Raw genomic sequence first — 23247 nt, forward strand, 5'->3', positions numbered from 1 at the left:
CACAATGTGAGCCCTGGTGCCCTAGTGAGGAACTGAGTATTTGTGTGGGGCAGACCCTTTTGTGCATTGAGTGCATCTCCCCTGCATGGGTTCCCTCCTCACAAAACATCAAGCCCTGTTATTCTTTGCACCACCCTAACACAGGGAAGCTCAACCCCCAGCCTGAAGGCCAAATCTGGCCTGAGGAACCACGTCACCTGGCCCACACAGCTCTCCATGGGTTCAGGCATTTGGTAGTAGGGGAGCGGTGGCAATTAATGTTGCCGCTGCTCTTCCACTGTCAAATTTTTAAGCCCTGTGCGGATGGATCAGACCCTGGCCAGGCCAGCACGATGTGGTGGATCAGGCCCATGGATGGGATCCAACCCAGCACCCCCCATCCAGCCCATGGGGTGAAAAGGCTGGGCACCGCTGCTCCAGTGCCATCATCCAGGACCCTTTAGGGCCGGGTGCCATATCAGTGCAGAACAAGGGAAGACATACAGTCTAAGACACGGGACAGTGGATGATACAAGGAGATGGGAGAGTTCCCTGTAGGGTGCATGGCTGACACTGTACCGCTCCTGGAAGTGCTGAGGGGATTCCCGTAGTAGCTCAACTCCAGCAGAGATGGAAAGAGAACGGCAGGAAGCAGGTCCTCCTCGCTTTCAATCTGCAAGATAAAACACTGTCCAGCAGAACTGCCTCCGGTCCCCTCCCAAGTGGCTGTGCTGGATAAGGGACAACCTCAGAGACTGGGGCACAGGATGGTGCGAACGCCCCAGGCAGCAACTGAGGATGCAGAGGATCCAGAGATAAGCTGCATCCCCAAGGCACTGAGATCATGTGCCACACCCAAACAAACTCTGGCAGCAGAGGAGGGTGCAGGCACCCTCCTCTCTTGCAGCCTGGCTGCTCAGGGCGATGTGGAGCGGCACATACTGGGAGGTGCAGCCTCCATGAGTCGCATCTCCTTATCTGAAAGGAGGAATCACAGGACATAACACGAGACAACAACGGTTGGGCCTGAAGGTGAGAGAGGACCAGGAGAGAGCCAGCCTGACCCCTCAAGCACTGCAGCCGCCCAGCTGCGTGTGTGGGCACAAGGCCAGGGAGGAGGGAGAAGGCGCCTGCTCTATACCAGTGCACTCACAGCCAAACCTCCCATTGCTTTCTGAGCTGCATGGGCTGGGCAGGGCAGGGCTAGACACTGTCCTGCACCTGGTGGCAGCTGACAACTGGAGCAGGCATATATGCAGGCCACATGAATGTAGCAGGGGCAGCAGTTTCCAGGCCAGCACCCCGGATTTCTGGGCCAGAGGCAGGCAGGCAGCTTGATCCTGCTACTACCAGTGCAATGTCACAGGGGCTCCTAAGAACCATATGGCATAGGCCGGGAGGGAAGTCACTGATTCACCAGAGACCGCAGGTGAAACAAGGCAAGTCTGATACGAGGGACTTGAGATTTCCAAGCCCATCAGCATCACAGGGTAAAGAACATACCCTTGGGGTGGGTAAGAGGTCCCATCAAGGACGTCCGCCAGGACCAGCTATCTCCACCAAGAAATCATGCCTATAGTTTCATAGTTGGTCGGGTCAGAAGGGACCTAAGTAGGTCATCAAGTCCGACCCCCTGCCATGGCAGGAAAGAGTACTGGGGTCAAACGACCCCGGCTAGGTGATTATCTCACCTCCTTTTGAAGACCCCCAGGGTAGGGGCCAGCACCACTTCCCTTGGAAGTTGGTTCCAGCTCCTAGCCACCCTGACTGTGAAGTAGCGCCTCCCGATATCTAGTTTGAATCTACTCTCAGTCAACTTACAGCCATTATTCCTTGTAACTCCTGGTAGTGCTTGGGGGAACAGGGACTCCCCCAATGCCTGCTGGTCCCCCTTGGCCAGTTTATAGATGGCCATCAGGTCCCCTCTCAGCCTTCTCTTGTGGAGGCTGAACAGGTTCAGGTCCCATAGCCTCCCCTCATAGGGCCTGCCTTGCTGCCCCCTGATCACGCGAGCGGCCCTCCTCTGGACCCTCTCCATGCTGTGCACATCCCTCCTGAAGTGCGGCGCCCAGAACTGGACACAGTACTCCAACTGCGGCCTGACCAGTGCCGCATAGAGAGGGAGGATCGCCTCCTTGGACCTGCTCAAGATGCATCTGTGGATGCATGACAAGGTGCGGTTGGCCTTCCTGACTGCATCCCCACACTGGCGGCCCATGTTCATTTTGGCATCAATAATGACTCCAAGATCCTTTTCTGCCTCTGCACTGGTGAAAAGGGAGTTCCCCAGCCTGTAGGTGTGCTGCTGGGTCTTCCTCCCCAGGTGCAGTACCTCGCACTTGTCAGTATTGAATCCCATCCTGTTCTCATCTGCCCACCCTTGTAACCTGTCCAGTTCTAATTGCAGCCTATTCCTCCCTTCTAGCATGCCCCCTTCCCCCCACATCTTAGTATCATCCACGAATTTGAACAGGGTGCTTTTCACCCCCTTGTCCAAGTCACTGATGAAGATGTTGAACAGCGCGGGTCCGAGGACCGAGCCCTGGGGACCCCACTGCCCACATCCCTCCAGGTCAAAAACAACCCGTCCACCACCACTCTCTGGGTGCGGCCCTCCAGCCAATTTGTGACCCATCTCACTGTGTATTCATCAATGCCAGTCACCTAATTTCTTAATGAGAACGGGGTGACAGACAGTGTTGAAGGCCTTCCTAAAGTCCAGAAAGACTATGTCCACCACAACACCTATGTCCAAGGATTTTGTGACCTGGTCATAGAAGGCCACCAGGTTGGTCTGACAGGACCTGCCTCGAATGAACCCATGTTGGTTGCCCCTAAGCATGGTCTCCCCTGCTGGTCCCTTGCAGATGTGCTCCTGGATAATTTTCTCAAAGAGCTTCCCCAGGAAGCCTAGGGCTTGCACACGGGAGAGAAATGGCAGCTCCCACTTCCTGCGCTCTCACAAAGTCCCCTCAACCTGCCAGATTTATCCTTACACCAAGGCAGACCAAGGGAAATCTTTCACCCCAGGGACTGAACCACCTTGTTGTTGGCCAGGCTGAGAGACCTCAGTTCTGGAAAGGGCGGCACGAAGTCTCGGTTCATTGTGTTCATGGAAGCTGCCGGAAGAGCCTCAGAGTCAGCAGGGCGTGACTGGTCATTCCCTTTGTCGGAAATATCCTACCAGAAAGAGGGGAACAGAAGAAAGGGAGATCCGATGTCATACCAGGAGGTAATGGGGATATGGCAACATCTAATCCACTCCAGTGCCCACGTGCCCTAACAGCCACCAGCAAGGCATTAAGTGTAAAGAAAAATGTACAACGTTAGTAGATGGAGCGTGATGATCAAAACGTAGGAACAGGGACCAGGATGCCTGGGTTCCATTCCCATCTCTGCCACTGACTGACTGAGAGACCTTGGACAAGCCACTTAACCGCTCTACCTTTAAAAGATGAGATGGGATAAATGGGTACCAACCTACCAGTGGATAATTTTCTCTGATGGCTACCTCTTGGGCTCCAGGATTCAAAGTTTTCATTTGAAATGCTTATGCATGCAATGAACACCTTCTTGTACAAACTGGACACAGGCAGGCATCATGAATTGGTCGGACACATCTCAGTAGCAACTAAGAGAGCAGCATGGCCCTTATCAATGTAAATGGGGCACTGAATCTGACCATTTGATGTCTGTGTAACTCGCTTTTCCCTTGGTGCTGAGAGTTGGCAAGGCAGATGTGGAACTGTCATGTTGGGGAAAACTGTGTGACCTCCTGGGTGGTCCAGCAACTTTGATGACAGCAAGCAGAAGAGGAGAGACTGCTTATACGTACTTCTTTCCTGAGAATTGCTGTACATTTGTAAAGCATTTAGAGACCTTTGTATAAAGCTCTTCATGGAAATATAGCTTGGCCCTTCCTATCTGGATATTCAGTAGCAGCTGATACAGTTCCTCCTTGTTACTTAAAAAGCAACCAAAATGCACTTTAAAACAGCGTTCTTTGAAGACTGTGCCATTGCAGGACCAAGTTCTGGGGCACCTTGTGAGAGCCTTTCACATGTCACATGACGATGGACGGGGAACTGCCTTGCAGTTTGAAATACATCCAACTTGGTTGTATAATATTTGAGATGTGGGTTACACTCCCCTCTCCTGGATGGAATCAGAACTACTTTTATTATACGTATGTGTATACACACACATGCATATTCACACATGAGCACGCACACATTCATGCATAGTGGTGGGCTGGGGGGGGTGTTGCACCTGTGATACTAAAGAGTTGTGTGTTAACACCTCTGAAAAAATGTGCTGCTTTAGTGCCTAAATGGATCTTGGTGCCTAAGTTGAGGCCCTCAGGTCTAACATATTAGGCAAAAAATGCATGCAGGGTCATACAGCAAGGGAATGGCAACCCTGGATCCTGACGGACAACCGGGCCCAGTTAGGAGCACTAGAACACGCTTACAACCGGGTAAGAAGTGTTGCAGGGAGTCGGAAAGGCGCGTATGCACAGCCTAACCTAAATTTCAGGCCCTGAAGTATAATTCTGAGTTGTTAAATGTTTTGGGGTCTCTTCTAGTTGGGCATCCCACCCACCCACGTATATTGCAGGGGATGCATTGGGTGGTCAACGGGAATCGCAGGATGGGGATCTGAAATCCCACCCCACTCCTGGTGTTAAGCAGCATTTACACTTCTCCCTGCAGCCATGAATTGGGTGTTTCTGACCACGTGGAATCATAGTCAGAGCCTCCTAATCGTCCAAGGGCACAGCCTTATGGACTTGTAGAGCAGGGGAGCCTCCATCTAACTAAAGGATGGCTTAGAGGTTTGGGAGCTTGTCCACAATTTGGAAACCTGGGTTCCAGGACCTATGCTGCTACAGAGGTTCAAGCCCACCTCTGCCCCTAGGATCTGACTGTTTATGCTTTTTATTCAACAACAATATAAAAGGCTCAAGGACGGAGCCAGGCATCCCTACCTGACTAGGCTGCAGCCAAACTCTCTCCTGCTTGCTCACCACCTGGCCACGTGACTTGACTGCCCAGTAGGTCAGCTTCAAGGGAGGCCATGAAGGGTTCCCTCAGACAAGCCCAGCCTGGGAGGGCGCTGTTCTTTCTTAGTAATTGGGGAGATAGGTTCAAATGCCCTCTAGCTGAGTGTGACCAAAACCCAGGTCTCCAGCTCCCTGGGTCAGTGTCCTAACTACTGGACTATGGAGCAAAAAGTGTCCAGGGGTCTCCTCTTCCTTCACTCGGCTTTGCTGCAAGGGTGGCAGCTAGTTTATGAAAAGCCAAGCAGTATGTAGCGGGGGTCAGACACCAATGTGCATATTCCATCCAAAATGACAGATGTACCAGGCATGAAACAAGACCCAACTTCTACAACTAGCTACGTTCTGGCCCTAGGGCAAGAAAGCAGAAGCATGGGCTGAAACACCCCGGACTTCCCCTGCATATAACCATGTAGCTGGGACTTGGCTAAGTGACCTATTAGACAGCAGACACATCCCTTCTGCTGAAAAAGCTGGTAGCAAGCTTGCATCTGTTTTTGACTCCAAGCCTGGGTGAGCAGTATTTTGCACAGCTCTCCCTTTAAAGAAGCCACAGCAGATGTAGGTGAAATGTTCACTGTTTAGTGAGAAGTCCTTTGAGAAGGCTCCTTTCTGACAATGGTGGGTCCTAGTCATAAATCATTCAGGTTGACCAGGCTCAGCATTATCTAATGGGCTTGCAAAAAATAATTCAGAAAAAGACTAACACTGACAGAGAAAGAAACCTAGGGAAGAGGAAACTGTGCAATACACATGCCAAGCCAGTGTTCCTCAAGCTCATTAGACTCAAGGCTCCCCTCCAAAAATGGCAGCTCTCGGCTTTCATTTGTTTTTTGACTATGGAAAAATAACAAAGCTATTCTTCCATGGCAAAGAGCTCTGAAAGCCAACAGCAGGGCAGACAGGTGTTGACACTATGGATTCCTATTTGAAATCTGTGGGCTATGGAGCCTGTCGAAGTGCTTGCACATCTAACAGTGCTAATATGTTGTGGAACCCTGTGGCATTCTTACAAGGCTCTCTCATGCCCCATGTTGCGGGAAGGCTCCCGGTCACCTCGGGGCGTTTTTCCTCGGTGTCCTTCGCGCCCGTCTCCGGGCAGAGCACCACTGGGCAGTAGCTGCCGGCAAGCTGAAGCAGTTTGTCAGCCGGTGGGCACTGTCTGGGGTGCTCTGCTCACTGACCCCCGGGGGAGCACTCGTTTTGAACCTTTGACCCCACATGCACACCCTGTTTTTCTTTTAGTTGTCCCCCGCAATTTTTGTGGTAACTTTCGGGAGCCCAGCCGCCCAATTGTGAGTGGCGGGCCCCCCCGGATTTTTTGTGTGGGGGGTCTATCTTTGGTGTGAGCGTCATCTGTCCGGTCACCAGCCGGACCCCGGAACCGCCATCGGCCACCCGACCGGGGTGGCCCTAAGATCCAGATGGAGAACTCTGACTTTCAATAGTCTCATGCCCCATGTTGAGAATCACTGCCCTGAGCCGTACACCAGCAGGGGAGCTCTTACCAGAGATGGTGGCTCTCGAGAGGCTGAAGTGAAGATGACCTCTGCAACAAAGCACAAACAAACAGGTTCTACGTACAACTGCATGGAGCTGACTTGTCTTAGCTGCTACCATACCCAGGGGAATCTGAAGGATACAGGCCATGCTGGAGTCACCTTCAGTGGCTGCACAGAGACAGCATGGCCACTCCCAAGCACACCCCACCTACTTTCATCTGCACACTCCCAGCCTGGAACTGCATCAGTGAAGCCCCAAAGGACATCCCCAGCAGCTGCTCTCAGCCAGGCTAGAGACTGAAGTCTGGAGAGTAGCCATAGCAGGACCCTCTGGAATGGCCTCCCCTCATTGGCACATGTCTGGATTTGGAGCATTGCTGTGGTGTAGGCATCCCCGAAGAGACAATCTCCAGGTGACGTCTTTTGTCAGAGGCTGCCCACAAGAACACCAGTTAGTACCAGCTAAAGGCTGGCTCAATGGCAACACATCCACTGAGGCTAGAAGCAGGAGTTGATTTAGCGGGCTTGCTGAATGCATTGCATTCTTTGGAGGAAGAGGAAGTCAATGGGACTTTGGTATTGAATACCTGTATCCCTTGGGCCAGGATTTTACCCGCATCCGTTGTAAGGTTGGGGGAGGGAGGGGGTGTACTTCTTATAACCATCTCATCTGATGTCCCACCGCAGCACTCTCTATGGAGGAGCTCTATTTTCCTGCTATTTTTTTTTTATCTTGGCTGGTCTCACCCACCCTTCCCCCAGGGAATTCCTAACCCTAATTTACTCCAATGCTGCTGAGCATATGCGGTCTGAATCCTGCCGCATGTAGCTGTACCCACTGATGCACAGTGAGGAGCTCCAGAGAGGCCCAGCAGTGGGTGAAAAAGTCTGATCTTTCCCCCCCACAAAACCTGCCAATGATTTCTGCAGGAGCTGGGAGAAGGCCCTAAGGGGGCAAAGGCAAAGCAGAGCTGTTCACCTGTCCTGTCTAGATCCTTGCTGTTCTGTAAGATGAAGTATTCCAGTTGTCCTCCCTTCTCCTTTGGCTCCTTGTGTCCATCTGCCCCACCTCGCTGTCTCCACTTGTGCCACTGCCAGAGCCTGCTCCCTGCCTCTGCTCTGGTACCCATCTTGGCCACATCAGGGGAGAGGAAGAACCGGGAATTCTCCTTCTGATGCAGGTATGGGACCTTCGAAATCCCGTTCTTGTCCAGATTCAGCTGCTTCAGGCTAAGCAAAAGCAGAAATGACAGGCAGGCCTGAGACCTCATCATTGCACACGCACCAGTATCGCCCTCTTTTAAGCGCTGTCACAGGCACATGGAGCTGTGAGCTCCCCTAGCACCCAGGCAGCTGCTGTCTATCCCTGAAATACAGATCACAATCCTGGGAGATGCACAGGACCCTTCTCTCCCGCTGAGGAAGAGAAGTAGAAGATGTTTAGCACCAGTCAGGAAAGTCCAGCATCCCTCAGACCAGCTTGGGTACTGCCATGCTCAGGAGTTAGCAGACCAGGCCTGCTGGCAGTGGGCTTGATGCTCTTCAGCTTTGCCTAAAAGGGGCTGTACAAGGATTTTTCACTCGCTGTCCTTCCACAGCAACACGCAACCCATTGCCTGTTTTACCCTCTCAGCCATGCTGTGAGGAAGAGAAGTGTTATTATTCCCATTTTACAGGTGGCAAACTGAAGCCCACAGAGGCTGGGTGGCTGGACTGAGGTTACATAGAAAGTTTGCTAAAGAGCCAGGTATAAAATCCAGGGTTCCTGCCTGCTGCTACCTGCTTCAGTGTAGTTCCTCCCCTCCTCATGCTCACAGGCCATTGGAAGCTCTGCTCCATGAAAGCTGAGGAAGGACAAAATGCCAGACCCGGCACCTTCCTAGCACACAATCTGCTGGGAGGAAACGTGATCCAGCAGCTAATGTTGGCACTGGGAGCTGTGCGCAGGAACAGATAATACCAACCCATGGCAGAGGATGTTGAGCAGATCAGTGTCTGTGCAGGGCCTGGTGGTTTAAAGAGCATCAAAAGCACAGAATGGTATTCAGCCAGGTTCTCCTCACCACTCCCTTTGGCATTTTCATGCCTGGCCTTTCCCTAGCTACACAGTGCGCCCACAACTAGCTCCCACTAGGATTCTACCGAGGGTGTCCTCCGAAATCCCGTTGGGTCCATAAAACACATCACCAGCTGGCACCTTCGCAATACAACCCCCCACCAGGAATCTCCTAGGGTGGGGCTGTGCTGTACCCTCTTTGGCACAGCTGCCTGTGAAATGCAGTGCCCACTACAAGGGACACAGAAATAACAAATACAAATGCTTCATCAAATGGAGTCTACGCATCAGCTTCCCTGACCTGGCTAGACTGAAATAAAGTGCTGGGCCTTTTGAGGCAGCTAAACCCCTGCAAAGAACAGGAAAGCTCACTCACAGCCTCAGTTACTCCCCAAAGGTCATGCAGAGCCTTGGGTACCAGCAAATACACCTGTCTGTCTTAGGGCAGCTGGTGGTTTTCACTGTGCTGTTGGTTCCCTTTGATTCCCAGATCCCAAGACTGGGCAAAGTAGAAAGGAAAATCCCCTCAAGCAGTTACCCTGACTCTCTGTACAGTTTTCAGTGGGGCGCAGCAGGCAGAGATGGGGGCATGCCAAGAGCGATCACACATGTCTGCGGTGGGCAGAAGGATCTTTACCTGCGAAGATTAGCCAGGCTCACAAAGACACTCGGGTGAGAAAGATCATTGTCATCCAGCAACAAGATTTCTAGAGATGGGAACCTTGGTGGAGCAGAACTACCCCTGCAGATATAAAGGGACTCTCATTAATAATTCACGCTGACAAAGACCAGCAGAAAACACCCCGCTAGCTGTCACGCAAGGGGAAAATACAATTGAACCAGTGATACAAGCCCTGATCTGTTCCCATTTGCATACAAAAATCTGACAGTGCACTTGAGGTGATGTGTTGTATTAACAACCTATTTATAAATGGCATGTGGAGAGTTAACAAATGATTAATCCATGTTATAAACAAGTAACTACCTCACACGTGCTCTTGGTGGATGACCAGTTGGGACTTATAAAAATGTGTAACAATTATCCCTTGAATGACATTTCTTAACTATTAATCCCTTATTTACTATCACCTAAGCCAGGGGTGCTCAACCTCCAGCCATGGCATCCCCACAGATCAGGAAATTTCGTGGTGGGGGAGCAGTAGCAATTAACACAGCTACCCTCCCCTCTGCCAAATGCTCAAACCCCAAGCCCTGCATGGTAGGTCACAACTAGACATGTCCCCTTGTCTCCACATGGCTGGGCTGGGGCCAAGCCATGCCCCCTCCCACTCTATAGGGTTGGGTTGGGGCAAGGGCAAGCCCTCTTCTCCAATAGTGCCAGATTGAGGCTGGACTGCTGCCCACCTCCCACCCCCCACCCAGCTGAAGGTGCTCCACCATGCCTGCCCCAGATGCCAAAACACCAGCCAGGTCTGGCCCGTGGACAGACCAGGCACCAGGCAAAAAGGTTGAGCACCACTGAACCAAGTCTTTATTAACAATCAATAAGCAGAACCATACTATATACTGTAGCCATGACGCAATGTGTTATGCTGTTTTTATTGTGGCACTTATGACAGTGACAAACTAAAGCCATGGCACCTGCCAGCCATTCTGGAAGCCCTCTGACAGCAGGCACCAGTCCTGAAGGAGCAGATCCTGTTCCTTGAGATGACAAAAGGGGTTTTGCCACCAGTTTCACAGGAAGCAGGGCTGAGCATGAAGTCCTTGCTCTAGCAAAAGCCCCATATGAGGCAGTCAGGTTAACTGATTTCAGGGGGAGTTTTGTCTGAGCAAGCATCAAAGGCCCAATCCTGATCACCCTTCACTTCCAGGATGCCACCAGGATCAATGGGAGCTAAGGGCACTCAATACTCCTGACAGTCAAGCCTTTGGGGTTAGGCCTAGAAAGGATCCAGTCTGGCCAAGTTGATGCGAGTCCCCGTCCCTCAGGTGGGAACCCCACTGATTTCAAGGGTAGTACTGACATGACGGAAGTGTACTCGTGTGAGCAATGGGTTTACAAGACAGACTCTAGATCATCACCACCAGTTACAGGAAAGCACCCCCCTGCATTGGCTCCTTCAGCCCAACCCCTTGGTTCTGCAGATTTATTCTCTGATTACTTGGGCTTCAGACACTGAAGATGCTACGGCGCCAATGAGCCAGTGGGGCCTGCGCAGCCTCTGTTCAAGCTACCCACAAGTTTGCACACATTCCCTGACCTCAGACGCCTCTGGGGTGAAAGGGATGAGACTGGAGTTAATGGGGATGCCTCATGTGACAACAGCTGGGGGGTTTTTCCATACTCAGCACCTTGTCTAGGTAGGAGGGCTATGTCATTCCCCCTCAGATGACCCACAGGACGAGAAGGAGGATCTCTGGTCTGACCAGGCTCTCCACAACTCCCAGCAGATCTTGGAGCTGACACAGTCTGCAATCTCCACAGCTCTCCTTGCACTACAGTTGCCACAGCCAACCTGTGTGTTTGTGGAGCTAACAAACTGGCCATTCCCTCTCCATGGGTCTCACTCCCTCTGCTAGGTATCAGCTACTGTGAGGCTATTCACTGATAAAAAAAAAATAAAGGATTGCCATTTTCAAGAGGTAATTGCTGTCAAGAGAGGTTAAATCCCCTGCCAGCCAGCCATGACAATGGCTCTGTATCAACTTAACAACATTACCTGCCACACAATCATCCCCTTAACCCCAGCAGCATGTCTCTCACATAGGACAGTAGTGTTAGTTCATATAATGGCCTGACTTTACTCAGGTCAAGCCACTAATGCTTAAAGTTTGTCTTGTTTTCAGGACTTACTCCTCTGAGATTACCAAGTCGGGAGGGAGAGATTGAAGTCCGTTGGCTGTCAGGTGAAGAACCCTGAGTTGAGACAAAACTCCCAATGCTCGAACATCCTCAGGAGACAAATTATTGTAAGACAGGTCCAGTAACTAGGGACCACAAGAAAGAGAAAGTCCTGATTTAATGCAGAACAAATACTTAGTTTGGACTCTGCTGATATCCTTTATTGCTAAGCCCTGTGAAGAGAGTTGTTTCTTTCCCTCATCATAATCAACGCACTTGGTCTGGAAGATATGTGATTTGATTTAAAAAACAAAATATGTCTATAACATTGAAAATTATACTTTTCCTAAAAAAATACTGATTGTAGGATGAAACTTCATTTTTCAGCAATAAAATATCCAGCAGCTATGACAACATAGTATTCTTGTTGTTCATTCATGGAAGGTGTACCATGGAGTGTGATAGAGCCAGAGCAGGGCACTGGGGAGAATGGAGTTTTAATGGGGGGATACTTGGCAATGACGGGCCCCATCTACACAAAGAACCTTATGGTCCAAGATCACACTGAGCCACTGATCTAAAATCGTATTTCTGCTAGCAAGGGTGTAGCAGATGGAACGATGGGGCACAGTTCTGGCCAAAAGGGCCTTGAAAATTTTGTTGTCCAAAATGCATTTCACTTAAGCTTGGCCCATCACCCTGTCCAGCCCAGCTGAGCAACTCACCCCCTGGATGGGCAAGTGAAAGTGCAAAGTTCTAAGGCTGCTGAGTTAGCTGGTGTAAAGAGGACCTCAGACCCACTTCCCCAACCAACCTCCTACACTAAAGTGGGAAGAGGTACAGGAGGTAAAGAGATTGCTTCACCCAGCAGAGCCCAGAGATGGCAGCTGTGGAGGGAAGAGAGAGAAAGCTGAAATTTCCCATATCCGGGTGACATGCTGGATTCTTGGTCACTTGAGGTCTTTAAAACAGGATCCTCTATGTCTGTAAGGGCTTTGCTCTTGCCCAGCCATCAGTGTGATGGGCTCAATGCTGACCCTGCTGAGGTGAAGTTCTTGGGCTTGTTTCCTGCCTCTCGGTCTTCCAGTCCAAATGGGTATTTTGTTTCCCAAAACATAGTCAGTGATTGAACCCAGGGGCAATGCTGCTGGGGCTGTAATGCGCCTCATAGGGTCTGAAAAGACACCTCTCTCTCTCTGGCAGGGCTGCAGGGGGCACAAGGACTGAGAATGGCCAACACCTGGAGCCACAATAGCTGCGCCTTTGCCTGAGGAGTGCCTCAAAGCATGTCTCCGGGGAAGTGCGTGAGGCATTAGAGTCAACCCCATTTTACACACGGGATAGTTGAGACCTAGAGGGGAGAACATCAAGCAATATCATGCAGCAAGTGGGCTGCTTGGCCAGGTGTCCTGACTCTGTGCACCATGCCCTAATCAGTTGTGCCATTGCAGGTGGGCTGGGTCACGCTGTCGCCATGTGTTTAAAACCAAGGACCCCACAGCCTGTTTGTAAGTGACTGCACAGTGCAGAGTTGGAAGAGATTTCAAGGGTCATCCGCTCCAGCCCCTCTACATTCTTCATTAAATAATGTGCACAACAAATGGTACATAGATACACATTGCTGTGACCACCCCAGCTGTACCCTGAATGTGGGGCTAGAAAGTTAGAGATCCCCCCCTTCTCCCAATCTTACCTCCAAGGTCAGAAATTCCCCAGCCTGGATTTTCAGATGCCTCAGTCCATTCAAGGAAAGTTCCAGCTCCCGTAATCCTGGAAATTTACGGAATGCCTCTATATTGATAAAAGAGACAATATTTACATGAGAAATCAGTAACTTTAAAAAAGTAACTCACATCTGGCTGTAACAGTACATGAGGGCAAAGTACCAAGAGTGGGACCATGTTTCCCTGGGAGGGGAAGAAATAAGGCAACTATTTCCAATGCTTGGTCGAGGGGTAAAGCTTTTCCTTTGAAAATACCAACTTTTAAAAACGAACAGTGGCTTTCTAGAGGGAGGTGCTGTTGTGTCAATTTTGAAGGAAGGAGTGGCCTAGAGAGTCCAACTATTAAAATGATCTCACTGAGATGCAACATGAAGCAGTTAAATCAAGCTTGGCATCATTCTACATGCAGAGACCTTGGCCTGCTAATTTCCATGACAGACACACCAGGACATTCATGTTAAAAAGGCACACAGAAATAGAAACAAGGATAAGAGACTGAGATGGAATATCCTGTCTCCAGCAAAGCAACTTGGAAAGGGTTTCATTAAGTTTGCCTTGTCTAACCATTCAATTCCAGTGTCACGGGCTTTTCTTTTAGAAACAAGTGGGATACATGGGAGCAGAGCATGCTCTCTTATGCACGTTTCACTGTAAAGGTAGGAAGCCTCAGACAGGTACAATATAATATAGAACTTGTCAAAGTCAATCAAACCCGCACTCCACATAACCCAGTGCCCCGTGTCTTGCCCAGCGTCTCTGGTAGGATTTCTCTGGTAGTGGTCAGTAACCACTGCTTCAGAGGAAGAAGTAAGACCTGGATAAGCAGCTGTGGTAATTTGCCTCCCGTTGTAGCTCTCATTTTGATTAGCAAGAACTAGTGATTGGCTGAAGCCCTGAAGCTTGAAGCATCTCCCCCTCAAAAATGTGCTGACCTTAATCACCCTGGATACTCTTGATATTATTCCTGGATGTGTTTGTAGGAAAATACAAGCTGAACCTTAACACAATCTCTACACTACAGCAGAGCCAAATATAATTTCTCTTCAGAAGGACCCATTAAAATGCCTTGATCTCTGCTGAACAATTTTTTAGGTTTCTACTTATTAACGGAGCAGAGTGCACTGGAGTTGTACTCAGGAGACTCAGTCCTGTTCCTAGCTCCCCCACTGACTTGTTACATGACAAGTCACTTCACTGCTCTGTGCCTCCGTTTCCCCTCCTGTTATATGGGATAATGATACCAATTTCCTTTGGAAAAGGTTTTGAGATTTACTGATGAAAACACTCATATAAGAGCTAAGTGGTATCATTATAAGAACTGCTGCAAGGGAATCTACTAGAATGGGTGGGGAGAAGTTCTTTTGCACAGAAGTGCTACATGTACAGGGTGGGGGGGTTTAAGCCTAATTAAGGCTCTAGCCACACACTGAGACAAGCTTATCTCTGCTCCCATATTTCTGGGACACATCTCCATTCCAACAACATTATTCCTTACCTAATGTCAAGAGGTTTTCTGTAGCGTTGACATAAGCAACAGAGTCAAACTGCTCAAAGTCATCATCTTTGACCTGAGAAAGTACAAAGGAAAACAACCAGCCTGGTTTGAAATCAATGAGTCTTTTTTTAACTCTCACAACATCTCTATTGCAGTGTCTTCCAAAAGTCATACCCTACTCTGCTGTTACAGAAATGGAAAACAAGCTCCTAATGTGCATCTTCACTGTGAGTGATTTATATCTATGTCTGAGCATGTGTACTTGCCTAGCTCAGCTGCGAGCAACCATGCTGCAAATCCTTATCCTGCTTAGTGTTTCCTTCCTGGTGTTGCACTCCTGCATGTTCTCACTAGGGGCCATATCCCATGATTTCTTGTGCCACTCTATGATTCTTTCCCAGTGAATTGCAAGAATACTTGCCTACCCTTCTGTGCATGCAGGGAGAATTATAGGAAGGCACTGGAGGACAATCAGCACTTCCGTGAGCCTTCTCCCTGTCAAGTGGACCAGTTACCATCCCACAGGAAAGCTGTACCTGGATCTTAACCTTTCCCCGTTAGCTAGGACAGTTGACAAGTTGAAAGCACCACTAAGCTTGGGTGAGAGGGTCATATGTGTTAATAGGCAAGAGATCAACTAAGTCCATAGTGATAGTACACATCTCACCAAGCCAGTGAATGGTTGCAGGGGAAGAAGGGTCCATGTTCTCACACATTTTTTGCCTATAACACCAACCTGCAAAGGCCAGCTTAGTGAATCTCTCTCAAGATTTCAGGTGGTTTTCTATGTTCCTTTCAGAGAGCATCTCATACTCACCAATGCCAGGTTTTTGTTGCTTATATTCACAGAACACAGATCTGAAGGTGTCTTCACACCATGAAGCTTCATCTGGGAGAACAAACCAAAGGGATAACACTATCCAGCCTAGAGAAGCAATGTGATAGTTGGCAGTTCACCAACACGACAAGCAAAGCTCAGGGAAAATGAGGATGAAGGATTAAATGGTTTTAATGCCTAAATTACGACTTAATAGCAAGACAGATGCTTCTGGCCTCATGTAATACTTGTAACATCAATAAAACCAGTGCAAGGGCAAAAGCAGACACAAGCTGTTCCACTGAGTTGAGTTACTGAAGCTTTCTGATCACAACATCCTTCAAGATTTTAGAACTAGTAGATGTTATCCTCTCTGTAGCACAAGTGACTCATAATAACAGAGTGGAGAGGGTGAAGTGAGGGCAACTGTAATAGCAAATACCAGATTTCAGAAGTGCCAGTCAAATATATTATTTTTACCTGCAAACCTAATCATATCTTGAGTCACTGAGGCACGACTCGACAGAAATGGTTTACACTCACCAGAAATGGCCCATCCAGGACATTCTCCTCAACGACCTCTTCTACAGCTATACAGGGTTGGAGCGCTGATATATACAGTGAAGCCACTTTTACCACTCTTTTCTCCTGACTAGATTTATGTGCCACCAGCCAGTGACCAGCCCCTGAGTTAAGAACGTACACAATTAGAACAGAGCTCAATGTGGCCAAGAAACTTCAGAATATGCCTTTTATAGAGCACCGACTGCCCATTCAGCACTTCATCAATTGCTCTGATGTAAACACGGTCAAAGTACTCATTTATAAATGCCCTACAAAGAAAATAATTAGCGACCATATCAAGAAAGACAGAATAGCCAGGCTGTGACTGGAGATGTGAAGCGCGTAATTCTACTACTTTTTAAATGTCGATCCTGGATTTTTTTAATGATTTCTAAGTATTTCATAAGTGTTGACTCTCATGCAAATCAATCCCAGGGAAAAAAGAACATAAAACAAAGCAAAAAGCAATTGTAAGGAACACACGCTGTTCCCTGGCTGCTGTTCTAAAGCTCCTTTCCCACTCTCTCATCGTGCTGTGACTCCTGCTGGAATGAGCATTAAAATGGTGGATTATACAACTATTCACAGTGTATCCAGGGAAGCACTGGAACATTTTCAGAGACATTTAAACAGGGTTTCATAATGTGCTCCTTTGCTTTACAGATTCTGATAATGCTCGTTGGCATACGAATAACTTTTAAAGGTGCTAGCCATGGACCAGAACCTTATTGTGGTTGGTTCTGTCTATACACGGAACAAGAGAGTTTACTTTCTGTCTTGTTCCTGTCTTGCTCTGTCTTGTTCCTAGTCCCAACTGCAGCACCCTAGGATGCTGTGAGATCCTTTTAAGGGTGCCACTCAAAATTAGCAGTGTTAGGTGTACAAACCACTTCACACGATTCACAGAATAAACCCAGAGATTTCAAACAGGAATCCACATTGTCAAAACCATTCTGACTCGCTGTGGAATTTATGAGTTCTTTGCAATAGAAGAACTATTGTATTGTTTTGTTACAGTCAAAAAACGAGAGAAACATAAGAGCTGGCATTTTCCAAGGTGTGCTTCGAGTCTAACAAGGGATGCCTTGAGTCTAAAATCGTTGAAAGCCACAGACCTAAGCTATAGTGAAAACAATGCAGTTTTCTGTTCTGTTTGTAAAACAAAATTCACCCTTTCTAGACAGAAATGAAGACAAGGTCCCAACCCCAAAGAATTACAAGCTATGAGCTAATAGGTACCCCTAAAATACAGCCTTGCAATGAGAGGCACAGATCCAGGTTGAGTAGGAATTTTGACTCCGCGATTGTATGTATGCGCAGAACTGAGCCATTAGCAAGTGAACATGCAACCTAGCATTCAAGTAAGTACCAGTGGTACGATGTGGTAACAAACTGCCCTGCTTCCAGCAGTTTTGCCCTGCGTATAAACTGGCACTGTGCATTATCATTGTGGCCAAATTGCTCATTTGATAACGGACAATGATAGGCACAGTTTCCTGAAGCAACAGCCCACAGAAAATTTCAAAAGGCTTTTTGGGAGGAGAAAAAACAGTCAAATAGGTTCCTGAGAAACTCCACCATGCTTCCAGAAATCCATACTATTTCCACATAGCTGTCTCATAACTACTCTTCCAGAGAGGCAGCAGAAACCCTTCTGGCTAAGCAGGAAACAAAAGCTGCATGATCTTCCTGGCCTCCAGCTGGAGAAAAAGACTTGGGAATAGCACCACTTTCCAGAAACTTAAGGCATCTCACCAGAACATAACCTGATTTTTCCTCGATTTCCTATGGGTTGCTAAAAGGCCTTTTGAAATTGGTGGGCCACTACTTCATGAAGCTGTGCTGGGAAACGTATTAGAGCCAAGAAAAGGAAAATGCTGCTGAGATGGCACTCTAGAACAAACGCAGATACAAGCCAAAACGTAAAGGAGAAGTGCGTGATCAGTGTGGCCGCAGTGCACCGCAGGTACTTCCCATCTGTTCAGTTACTGGTAGTTCAGTTCTCTAGTTTAGACACAGTCTTAATTAGCTGTGTTCACACAATCCTAGACCAATTCTCAAGAGCTGGGTTCAAATACTGAAAGATGTTACTTCTACAGCACTGTGTGGCCCTGTATAAAACAAGCCAGTGAAAAATAATGCTTTTACACTTGACACTTAAACTGGAGTCACCCTCTGTTACTTTGTTTTGATTTTATCACACTGAATCAAATTCAGCCCTACGAGTAGAGAGAGACAGTTCCCACAGAAGTCAATGGGAACTGCAACAACTTAAACCAAGGCTGAACTTGAGTCAGTGACTTTTCCAATATTAAATGAATGCAAAAGCAAGAATTCTTGCATGCAAACTGAAACAGCCATCTGGAGTTCCTAGCTTGAATGCTGTTCAGCTCTTGAAGCATATATCAATCAAATGGGTGATGAAAAGACACCAAAAGGAAAAGCTAAAGGATCAAACCCTTTGCTAGTGTAAATCAAGAGGGCTTCAGTGAAAATAATGGTACTCTGCTGATTTATACAAGCTCAGGATCCAGCCCCAAGCTTTTAACAATCACAAGCCTGGAATCCGACAGGCCTTCCTTCTGCTGTGTGGCTTCAAGTTAGCTGCTGTCAAAGCAATGTTACCTTCATTTTTTGTCTGCAAGATGCTCCTGGCAGGGAAGCAGTTGGTTGCGTAACTGCTTCCATTGTCCAATTTGCACAGTCCTGTTGCCATCATCTTGTAGTCATCTGCAAAGTTACTAAAAGATCAGGGTACAAATAAGTTACACCTACAATTAAAACTTTCCCTGGCAGCCAATACTACTGGACCAGATCACTGAACAGACGTTGAATGATGCTGTGTAAACTGTGATAGAGAGAATGGGGCCAACATGTTCAAATGGGGGTGCCAAGATTCAGACAGTAAATCTGCCTTCAAAATAACAGAATGTTCATGATTCACTCAATGCAGAATATGACTCACATTGTTCCTGTCTTTTAATTCGTGTCCCTTTTTTTCCCTACCCGCTTCCTCTGAGGCCTAATCAAGCCACATAGTACCACCATTTTCAAACTGACCTCTTAAACCAACAATAAGGCACTGAATAAGTGATTCCATTTGCCGAGGTGCAAAACCTTCATAGACTGAACAGAAGCTGTATGTATTCTAAGCTCCGAAAACAAAGCCATTTTCATTCCTCTCCCCATAAATGACTCCAGGTCACTATACTTTAACAAGGGGACTGTGGTGTAGGACAGGGTGTGATTTGAAGTCTGCAGTTGGCCTCCTTCAATGAAATCAAAATATGTTGGTGCTTTGACACAACATGATGCTGTTTAAATGGAAGGATCAGGTAGGCTACCTGTACTTGGGGTGGCTTGTCACTGCAACAACCACTCCGTCCTGAATTCTCCAATGCAGTGTAATGTCGTCTCCATGTCACTTCTACGTGCTTTGAAACAGGTCGACATTTCCATGCAAGTCTGCCACAGTGCATGAAGAAGCTGTTTTCACACAGCACAAGGACTTTGAATTCTGTGCTGGTGCAGCCTCAGCAAGCAGCTGCTTTGCCGCTGTTCAATGATATTCAGCAAAAGACCGGAGCTGCCAGACATTGCTCTGAGCTACTTAACAATGCCTCCATTCAACAGCAGAGGCATGTGTCAAGCCCATGATGTGGCCCAGCACCATTTCACATAACATTATCAGGGCGTGATGTGACAATGCTTTTAGGTATATCTATGAGGAGGATCCCGCTGATGTCAGTGATGTGGCTCAGCAACGACATAAAACAGTTGCTCTGAAATGCTTCAGAAGTCACTGCAGAGACTGATGAGAATCCCATACAGAAGAAGACCTACAAAAGAAAGCTCAATAGCTGAAGAAATTAAAGAGCGATGACAGAGGTGGCTGGGCTATACAAAATGAAGAATGCACAATGCCTTCCTAAATATACCAGGGAAGTAGGGTGGTGCAACGACAGGGTCAGGATGCCTGTGAGGGATACATGTGCCATACTGTCGCTGATAGCTCGATGCCAATGCAGGTCAGTGAAGAGCTACATGCTCTGTGCAGCTGATACTAAGGTGTGAAAAGAAGCACAGAATGGGTCATCTGTTGAGAAGCAGCCTTCGCTGTAGCAGCAGCTTGCAATACTGGGGGAAGCCATGTCATCTCAGTCACACCTTGACGGAGGTAATGTGAGACCATGGAAACTGGTACAGCATCCACACAGGACATTGCCTAGAGGGCTGGGGGCTCTCGAGGAGAGTTGCATATTGCATTTGGCAGAGCAGTGCCATGAGACTCTGAGGTGAGTCTGGAGCAATCTGACATCCCTCGTATGCTGACGGATGGGAAGCAGCGTGAAGAAGCAGTGCATCATTGCTGCAGGATACCAATGCAAAGGACTGGGCATGTCATAAGTGTGCAATAATGCTAAGGATACATAATACCAATGCCAGAGGATATGTGTGAGGGCAGACCCTGGTGCTGCTGGCCTTAGATAGACTCACAGAAAAGGAGGGTTGGAAGGGACCACAAGACGTCACATCCACTCCAACCCCTGCTCAAATCAGGGCCAGCCCCAACTACATCATCCCAGCCAGGGCTTTGTTGAGGCAGGTCTTCAAAGCCTTCAAGGATGGAGAGTCCAGCACCTCTCTAGGTAACCTGTTCCAGTGTTTTACTATGCTAGCGAGAAAGTTTTTCCTAATATCCAACCTCAACTTCCCTTGCTGCAGCTTGAGCCCATTGCTACTTGTCCTGTCATCTGCCCCCACTGGGAACAGTCCAGCTCCATCCTCTTTGCAACCCCCTGCAGGGAGCTGAAGGCTGCTATGCAATCCCCCTCGGTCTTCTCTTCTGCAGACTCAATCAGCCCAGTTCCCTCAGCCTCTCCTCACCAGTCCTGTCCCCCAGCCCCTCAACCATTTCTGTTGACCTCCACTGGACTCTCTCCAATGTGTCCACATCCTTTCTGTAGTGGGGGGCCCACAGCTGGACACAGGACTCCAGATGTGGCCTACCCAGCGCTGAACAGAAGAATCACTTCCCTCCATCTGCTGGCAACACACCTATCATTGCAGACCAGGATGCCGTTAGCCTTCTTGGCAACAAGGACACACTGCTGGCCCCTATTCAGCTTCTTGTCCCCTGTCCCCCCAGGTCCTTTTCTGCCGAGCTGCTGCCCAGGCCATCACCCCAGCCTGCACCGGTGCAGGGGATTGCTCCGTCCGAAGTGCAGGACTTTGCACGTGTCCTTGTTGAACCTCATGAGACTCCTTTTGGCCCAATCCCCCGATTTGTCCAGGTCTCTCTGAATCCCAGCCCTGCCCTCCAGCGTCTCCACTACTCCCCCCAGCCTGGAGTTGCCTGCAAATGTGCTGATGGCGCACCGCATCCCATCTCCCAGCTCGCTGATGAAGACATTGAACAAAACCATCCCCAAAACCGCAAGTGGTGGACTCGGGGGGGCCCTTGTCAGCAGGGGAGGGGGACACTGTGTGACCGAGGCAGCGCGGGGCGAAGGCGGGGACAGAACGAGGCACGACGGAGCCGCCAGCCATGGCCACGAGGGACCAATGTCACGGGAGGGGGGGGCACTGCATGAGGGGGTGATGACGTCAGTGGCACATGGGGGGGGCACTGCATGACGAAATGATGACGCCAACGGCATGGGGGGGATATTGCATGACAGGATGATGATGCCAATGGCACAGCATGGGGGCATTGCGTGACGAAATGATGACGTCAATGGCACCGAGGGATATTGCATGATGAAATGATGACGCCAGTGGCACAGGGGGATACCGCATGATGTCACCGGGGGGGGGGCCCGACCCACGAGGCCACCGCGGGGGTGGGGGGGCGCGGAGGAGACAAGATGGCGGCGAGGGGAGGCCGCAACGGGCTGCTGGACAAGGTGCGGCGGGGAACGGTTCCCCCCTTCTCCTCCCTTCCCCGCTCCGTGTGGGGGGCTCCGGCCTCCCCGGAGGCGCCGGGCGCGGCCCAGGCTGGAGGGGGGGAAGGGCGCGATGATCCCTCGAGACATCCCGGCCCTCACTCGCCTTCTGCCCCCCGGGCGCCCCGAGGGGATCCCCCGGCGCGGGGCTGCGGGGAGCTGCGCGGGTCGGGTCGGGTCGGGTGTGGCAGATCCAGTGCGCGGGGCTGCGGACTGGCAGAGCCGATAGAAACAGCGCGAGCTTCGTGGGCCCGGCACGCGGACCCGGCACGAGATGCTGGTGGAGGGTGCTGGGGTGGCGGGGGGGGAGTGTAATACACGGGTAGGCCAGCGACTCGTCGTCAGTCCGGTGTCTTGTACGAAATAGTTGGGGGGAAAGATGTTTGCAAGCTTTTGGGTACAAGCACCCTTCGTCAGTCAGAGACTCCCCCGGCCGAGCAAGGGCCTCCGTGCCTGGAAACGTGCAGACTTCTTTGACAAGGGTTTCGCTGGTCTCATGAAAGACGCCGGATTGACCCAGAGACCCTGGCCCGCCTGTGTCCGTAGACACGCACAGATACACACGTACACGCACACTTTGGTTAGTGTATAAGGTGCACATCTACCCGACACACGCACACTTTGGTTAGCGTATAAGGTGCACATCTACCCTGCACGCACATGCGCGCACGCACACATGCACACCTACACACACTTTGGTTAGTGTATAAGGTGCACATCTACCCGACACACGCACACTTTGGTTAGCGTATAAGGTGCACATCTACCCTGCACGCACATGCGCGCACGCACACATGCACACCTACACACACTTTGGTTAGTGTATAAGGTGCACATCTACCCTACACACGCACACTTTGGTTAGTGTGTAGGTATAAGGTGCACATCTACCCTGCACGTGCGCACACATACGTTTTGGTTATTGTATAAGGTGCAAATTTACCCTACACACACACACTTTGGTTAGTGTATAAGGTGCACATCTACCCTACGCACACACTTTGGTTAGTGTATAAGGTGCACATACCCTACACACGCACACTTTGGTTAGTGTATAAGTATAAGGTGCAAATCTACCCTGCACGTGCGCACATGCACACTTTGGTTAGTGTATAAGGTGCACATACCCTACACACGCACACTTTGGTTAGTGTGTAGGTATAAGGTGCACATCTACCCTGCACGTGCGCACACATACGAATCTACTCTGCCTTCCACTTTGACTTCAAACTAACACAGCTAACTAACACTCTCCAATTTTGTACCAGCACAGCTGTGTTGGTTGGAGATGGCATCCCTG

General features: G+C 49.4%; 2 protein-coding genes across 2 annotated transcripts in view; one reads left to right on the forward strand and one right to left on the reverse strand.

Annotated features, from left to right (window-relative positions):
* XRRA1 (X-ray radiation resistance associated 1) overlaps positions 1-18739 on the reverse strand; it is a 27132-nt gene extending 8393 nt beyond the window's left edge. Inside the window, exons 1-11 of the mRNA XM_014522010.2 lie at positions 18628-18739; positions 15982-16124; positions 15439-15510; positions 14622-14694; positions 13096-13193; positions 11415-11548; positions 9234-9338; positions 7520-7770; positions 6547-6587; positions 3022-3159; positions 559-652 (exon numbers count right to left, since the gene is read on the reverse strand). Of these exons, the coding sequence (XP_014377496.2) occupies positions 559-652; positions 3022-3159; positions 6547-6587; positions 7520-7770; positions 9234-9338; positions 11415-11548; positions 13096-13193; positions 14622-14694; positions 15439-15510; positions 15982-16124; positions 18628-18721 (1243 nt within the window). The 5' untranslated portion in view covers positions 18722-18739. The remainder of the gene's footprint in view (positions 1-558; positions 653-3021; positions 3160-6546; positions 6588-7519; positions 7771-9233; positions 9339-11414; positions 11549-13095; positions 13194-14621; positions 14695-15438; positions 15511-15981; positions 16125-18627) is intronic.
* A 3113-nt stretch (positions 18740-21852) lies between these two features.
* Positions 21853-23247, forward strand: part of SPCS2 (signal peptidase complex subunit 2) — a 12902-nt gene continuing 11507 nt past the window's right edge. Inside the window, exon 1 of the mRNA XM_006028053.3 lies at positions 21853-21908. Coding sequence (XP_006028115.1) covers positions 21870-21908 — 39 coding nt within the window. The 5' untranslated portion in view covers positions 21853-21869. The remainder of the gene's footprint in view (positions 21909-23247) is intronic.

The sequence above is a fragment of the Alligator sinensis genome, unplaced genomic scaffold (genome assembly GCF_000455745.1).
Source record: "Alligator sinensis unplaced genomic scaffold, ASM45574v1 scaffold594_1, whole genome shotgun sequence".
Taxonomy (NCBI): domain Eukaryota; kingdom Metazoa; phylum Chordata; order Crocodylia; family Alligatoridae; genus Alligator; species Alligator sinensis.